General features: G+C 44.4%; 1 protein-coding gene across 1 annotated transcript; it reads right to left on the reverse strand.

Annotated features, from left to right (window-relative positions):
• Positions 1 to 162: 162 nt before the first annotated feature.
• Positions 163 to 5,783, reverse strand: ostn (osteocrin). The gene is made up of 5 exons (XM_041046742.1): positions 5,728 to 5,783; positions 3,989 to 4,084; positions 2,339 to 2,568; positions 2,045 to 2,189; positions 163 to 1,944 (listed from the first exon to the last, which is right to left on the reverse strand). The coding sequence occupies exons 2-4, from the start codon at positions 4,082 to 4,084 to the stop codon at positions 2,102 to 2,104; spliced, it is 414 nt and encodes a 137-aa protein (XP_040902676.1). The 5' UTR covers positions 5,728 to 5,783; the 3' UTR covers positions 163 to 1,944; positions 2,045 to 2,101.
• Between the last annotated feature and the right edge of the window lie 1,118 nt (positions 5,784 to 6,901).

A 6,901-nucleotide genomic window follows, 5' to 3' on the forward strand; every position in this document is an offset into this window, starting at 1 on the left:
CTTCACTCCTGGTGGTTTCAGATCCCACTCTACAGACCCCACCGCAGTGTAAACAATCACATTTTCATTTTCTTACCTGGGATCTTCGTCCTCACCCTTTTTTTCCTGTCACATTTGACAGAAGAAAATGTCAATGTCAGCACAGTGATCATTTACTCTTTATTATGCACAGATAAACTTAAGGCAGTAAGAAGCATTTAAAAAGAGAATCAGTGAACAGGACTGAACGTAGACAGGAACAAAGTCAAATCCTTTTCCACTGCACCAGTGTGTCGCACCGGCCTGTTCAGCCGCATTCGGCCTGTAAATCTCTCCTTTATGGTTCTCGTCATACAGTAATGTTGTGCTGATACAGCACTTGTATGAACCTGAACCAGCTGAGGTGAAGGCTGCTGACAGGAAGTTGTTATTCACAAGAAACATGCAGGCGCCTGTTGTTTTTAAAGGAGTATTCTGATGGTTTTTCACGTTTTAGTCCATTTAAAAGAAATTACATAAAACTTTATATGAACCTGTTTACTGAGGAAACATCGCTCTCAGTAAAGGTCTGACCAGACTTTCTTTTTTAAAGGAATAGTTAAACATTTTTGGAAGCGCTCTTGCATTCTTTCATGCTGAGAGTGAGGTGAGCTGTGAGTGCAGAACTGGAGGCTGGGTGTTGTTAGCCTAGCTTAGCATAAAGACCAGAAGCAGAGGCTGCTTTGTACTGACCGAGTGGATCCACTGTTTGTTTATGGACAGGATTAAAATTCTGTACTGCTTTGTTTGTCAAAAAATAGTTCCAACGTGTAACTGAAGTTAAATTTCTTTTTACTTTCACTTGAAGTGCTTTCACTCTGGCCTCAATACTGGCGGCGACTTGGTAAAATAAAGCTTCTCGTACATGTCATCTGGTGCAGTGGAAACTTCTGTCAGTGTGTCGTCCTGCTGTGAACAGACCTGCTGCACTGCTGGAGAAATAAAACTACGAGGCAGAAACTCAAGTCAAGTCGTGTCATACATTTTGGTTTGAGCGTAGAGGCGACAGACGCCTCCGGTCAGAGTCGGGGGGAAGGGAGTGATGATGCATTCAGGTGACGCCCAAAAAGAATGCAAGAAAGTTTCAATCAAAGGTTCATTTGTGAATGTCACTATTCAAATAAAATCTCTGCCAGGGGAGACTCTTTTCTGACTGGGCACTAAATGCAACAGAAGAGCCAGAGAACCAATGTCTGTAAATCTGACTTTGAACTTAAGTCAGGAAAAAGAAATTCTGATTCAGGGCTGGGTATTGTTTTTCGATTCTGGTGGCAGCATGACGTCTGAGTTTTAGTGCCAATACAAACTATATTATTCTCTTCAACAGATAAACACGTAAATAATTCAGTCTAAACTTTATAAAATGATGTGATCAGAGAATAAATATCCAGTCCTGTTTAACACTAACCTATAAGATTCAGATTTACTAAATTTAAATTCTAACCCTGCTGCCAAAATTGGCTCATTTTAAAGCAGAGCTATTTATCCAGGACAGAAATGAATGAATTGATTATGTTGATAAGAACCTCGAGGGAGGAAATCTAAAATTACAAAACAAGTAGTAAAATTTAAACTTCTGTCACATTTTTGTGCAGAAGTTTTTCTTTTAAACATATGAGTTCAATGTAGAATTTTATAGAAACTAAATGAGCATCTGAACATTAATCCTCTGATCAAACTAGTTCTGTCTTTTCTTTGGTCCTGACTTTTCTGCACGTGATGAATTTATCGAGCAGCACCTGAATGCACCATCATAAAAACATTCATTATTCATTGTGGGGGGTGGGGGTGGGGTGGATGGGGGTTGGTTGGTGACCAGGTGAAGTGAAGGTGGAGAACTGATGTGTGAGTGGCAGGTGGTGGGCGTGTCTCAGCAGGTGACTGGCAGTTGGTGATTGGCTGTTTCATGCATCTGAGGTGAGTCCTCTGCAGAGAGAAAGACACCCGAGTGAGGAGTGAGAGGAATTTTAAAGGGCCATTTCACCATTTCAGACGTTTGAACACTTGATCATGACAGTGACTGTACCTGTCCTGAAGGGGGTGCTGTAGAGAGGGGTGGGCTGTCAGAGGGAGGGGGCGTGGCCTACCCTCTGCTGTTTGGTAGACGACTCATGCCAATCCTGTCAATGGGAGGAGGATTGACTCGTCGGCGTGGCAACTCCACGACTTTGCTATAAACAAAAAGGAAAACAAACCAGTGAACAACACTGCAGAGATGACACTGGTTTCACACAACCCACAACAGGTGTGCACAGAATGAAGAACTTCACCTGCGTCGCTCGGACACAACGACGCGACTCTGCTCTCACAGTCGTCCTACCTCTGCTTGTTTGGTGCCTGTTTGGTTTCCATGGAGCTGACTGACAGGCGGTCCAGAGGTGCGTTGTTGCCGGGGAAACTCCTCTTCCTCTTTGGCTCCATGACATCATTCTCCATCCTCACCAGGTCATCCAATCGGAGCAGCTTCGCCGTTAACTCCTCCCCTGCCTTCGGTCCTCCAGGGCGACGTGGAAGAGCCGCAAGAGGCCTCGACACGGGCCGGTCTATGTGCTGAAACACAAAGACAGGTGGGGATAAGTCTATGTGCTGATGCTAAAACAGAATGGGAATAAGGCTGTATGCTGAAATCAAAGGAGGGTGGGATATATATTGAAAATAAAACAGAATGGGATGAGGCAATGTACAGGGACTGGACAGCGATGTCATGGATTAGATGAATATATAGAACTGTGCTCAGGTTACTAGACCACCCCCGCTGCACAGGTGTGTGAGACGGGAGATGTAGTCAGAATCAGAATCAGATCAGCAGCACACAGCAGACTGAGAATGGTCTCTTCAGCCGTAACTCTCTGACTGACGTGAAATCCTCAGGATTTCATTATTTTCTGTGAGGGAGGATCCGGATAGAAAACACTGAGCTCCGCAGAGAAAAGCCTCCCTGCTCTGCTCAGTGTTTTCGTACGTCAGGACTCCATGTTGTGAATCATCTCTTACGTCACGACCCCGACAGCGAGTGGTTTCTGACTTCCTGTCCTCCCACTGCCTCCGATGAGTCAGACGATCAGGTTTTATCCAGACTAAACAGAGACCACCTTCAGGTTTCGCTCCCGCAGCCCGTTGGACCTCAGGGCTTCGCTCCGTCTGATGTTACATCATCCGATATCAGCACAGGGGCCCTCTGAGGGAGGGGCCGTTTGATTTGGCCCTCGGGATGATTTGATAGGACACAATCTGATCTGCTGCTTCACCGTCTGATCCTGACTCTGATCCAGGTCCAGAGAGTCCATGGGTTGTTCTGCTGCACCAGTACAAGACCACAGGCTGATCACCAACCATTAATATGTTTAGTTCTGAATCAATAGGACAGTCCAGAGGGACAGCAGACGGCAGACTGGCTTATTCCATGTTAAATATACTGAGCTGTGTATTGTCTGAGGAAATACTGACGGCCTTTCACACATGGAGCAACGTCCGAGTTTCCTCCAGCACCTAAATGCAACATGCATTTGTAGATTGGAGGATGTGAAAACGAGTCATGTGACCGTCGATCTGACAAGCTGCAAATCACTGCGACGCAATTTCACAAAAGGTTTTTGATGTTTTTACTGTGAAAATGTTTTTACATTAATAAACTTCCAGCTGTGATATATGTGGAGAACTGAGTTATTCAAGGTGCATTTTACTGTTTTAGTTTTGTTTGACAGAAAATCCATTTACTGAAGTTCACTGGTATTCATTAATGACAGAAAAAAGCCTTTAACACAAATTATTTACAGTCATTATATATGTTTGTTTATCTTTTTTAAACATGTGCTAGTCACTAGTGTTGAGATTAATTTTTGTCCACACTGTGACAAACCACTCAGCCTAAACGCCTCATCTTCTTCCATATGTGTGTTTAATGAAGATATTTAATCTGCTGTATTTGTGTTAACAGTTTATAATGTGTGTGTGTGTGTGTGTGTCTCACCTGAGGTTGATGTTGGACTGTGAAGCCACTGACACTGCAGTGCAGCACAGTGATGAACAGCAGGCAGGAGAACAGCAAACAGCCACAGATCTGCATCTGCAACAACAACAACAACAACATGAAGGACTCACTGAAAACTTCACCTCCTTCACAGCTGGTGTCTGAAGCAGTGACTGCTAATTTCTCGCAGGTATAATGAGACGAGTGTCTCTGCTGCAAACGCTGCAGGAGAGCCTGCGTTCTGCAGGAAGTCAGACTTTCCTAGCTGCATGTGAACGCAACCGAAGCGTCATAGCAGAGAGGTCAGAGGTCACAGTCACCAGACAACACATGAGCTGTGTCCCACTACCACAAACACTCACACCACACATTATCTGCTGTATCTAACAGTGATAGTTATGTTTTATTCTATCAAACTTTACGACTCTGAACATTAAATCTGACAAAAAGAACAAAGACATTTCTCTGAAGACGTGATGCTTATTTTTTTGTTTGCCCACAACCCAGAATCTTCTTTAGATTTTTTTTTGCAGAGGTGAGCAGCGTCTACATTTCCTTTGTGCATCGCACCGGGGGACAAAAGTGTCCACTAACTCTCAGTGACACTGTTTCAGTCTCCTGATGGACATTTCAGATTCAGGGTGAAGACACCACAGACTCCAAACCTGCTGAGAATCAGTGAGGAGTCACACACACACACACACACAGCAGGACAGTTTTAGTTCAGCTGACGGGTGAAGTGTATTGTCCAGCAACATCGGCTAATTTTAGCAGTTTCCATCCCTGCAAATAAACGGCTTTTGACCGTCACATGCACGCCTGTGCTGAAGTGCACGGCACACGCTCCCCTTTAACGTCACACACATTCTTGATGATGCACAGACTCTTGCGCACGCTCACGTGCACAAACACACACATACACAAAGTGAACTTCTAACGTTCACACCACTCCTGATGCTGACATACTGCCCCCCTCTTTCATGCACGTGTGAGGACACACACACACACATACACACACACACACACTCTGCAAATTCTTCCATTCACAAAAATACCCTGTTTCCTCCCTGCAGCCCGGCAGCAGACTGAACATCACCTTCATGCTCAAAGATCAGAAAACACCTGAACGCTGTTTTTACACTTAATCCCAGTCACGTTTAATTTTCGGAGAAATTGGATTTTAACCTTTTAGTCTGAAGATATTTTAGTTTTAGTTTAAAGAGTTTAAAGATCTTTTTTTGTGTGTCCTGGTTAATACAGGGAGTAATAACAAAGATCACGAAATGTGTCATTTATCAGAATTAAACAGAAAAAAAGATTTAGAAAATCATGCAAAAGATCAAAGCACATCAGATATTTCCTCCTTAAAACAACCACAGAGCTGCATGAATCCATAAATATAAATAATACCAGTCAGATAATAACTTGACAACCACAAAGCATCGGCATCCAGAGGAGGAAGCTTCTGCAGCAGTGATATGAATTCACTGTTATTTCTCAGGTGTTGAAAACTAAACACAAGAAATGAGAAGCTTAAATGAAAGTCAGAGAAAAAACACACGACACTGAACCAGATCTGATGAAAACTTTTAGAGATAAAAAAATAAAAACTACCTGCTGAAAAGTCACATTGTTTTGTAGCGTAACACCTGCAGGACTGTGAACTTGTGTGCACCTGTGTCTCACACACACACACACAGACACAGACACACACAGACACACACACACACAGTCTGTACCTTCAGTGTGGAGTTGAATCTCTGGGAGGAGGAGTGTCTCTGTCCTGCTGCGTTGTCTCTTCTCTCTGTTTCTGCGTCTTGTTGTGGCTTCACATCAGGTTTTATAGCAGCTGCCCGGGAATCTCCCGTCCAATCAGCAGCCTGCGCTCCTGTGACATCACTTCCTGTGCTTCTTTTCCACTGTGCGTGTCTGACATTTCATCATCAGGTCCATTACCTGTTAATGAAAGCTCCCGGGAGCAATCACACCTCACCTCCTCCACAGCCCTCCGTCCTCCTGCAGGTCAGTTCTTAAAAATAAACATGTCCATGTCTCTGATGTCTCCACAGAGTCCTGGACTGTTAAGCTGTGTAGGTGCATCTTAGTTTTATTCAGAGCCACTTTGATTTCTACGTTTTTGTCAGCCTGGTGCCTGAGTAATGGCGACAGAGAAACGTGGACGAGACAGACTCTTAAATCGAGAAATGGTTTGAAACACTGTCACTCTGTACAAACATTAATGTCAGATCAAATCTCACTGTTTGAACTGTTTTGGAAGACGATGGCGAGTGACGCTGATGCAGGCGTCAGGTCAGAGACCACAGGAGGGAGTGTTGATCAAAGCACATCAGTCACTGCTGATTGGAGGGAGAAAAATAATCCCAGCTCTCCAACAGAGAACATGAACACAGAGTCACACAAGTTTTACATTTGAAGACGAATCTCGATCCGTTTCTGTCTTCGTCCAAATCTCTGAACTCACTGATGATGAGTTCACCTCCCTCCTCTCGGTGATGGAGGTTCGGTTTCATCCAGTCATTTCTTTGTGTTGCTGTTGCTAACGGTGACAGGCTCCCATGGCGGGCGCCCCCCCCACCCGGGGCCGGACGACCTCTGTTCCATCACCTTCATTCATTCAGGACGGAGGATTGGGTCATTGAGAAAACACACCTGGGTTAATAATAGTAATGACACTGCAGCTAACAGGCTAATAATGACGGAAAAACCCTCCTCAGTCCAGTTGCCCTTTAATTAGTGACGACCTTCTCTGCTCACGGTGATGTCATGTTACCCCTTGTATACCCCCTGTCTACCCCCACCTCACCCCTCCCTCCCTGTTGCTATGAGAAAACACATGGATTTAAATGAGTAGAAGCAGATAGATTTGTCATTAGTAGAATCACAGTGGCTGCA

Source organism: Toxotes jaculatrix, chromosome 9 (genome assembly GCF_017976425.1).
Source record: "Toxotes jaculatrix isolate fToxJac2 chromosome 9, fToxJac2.pri, whole genome shotgun sequence".
NCBI lineage: Eukaryota > Metazoa > Chordata > Actinopteri > Toxotidae > Toxotes > Toxotes jaculatrix.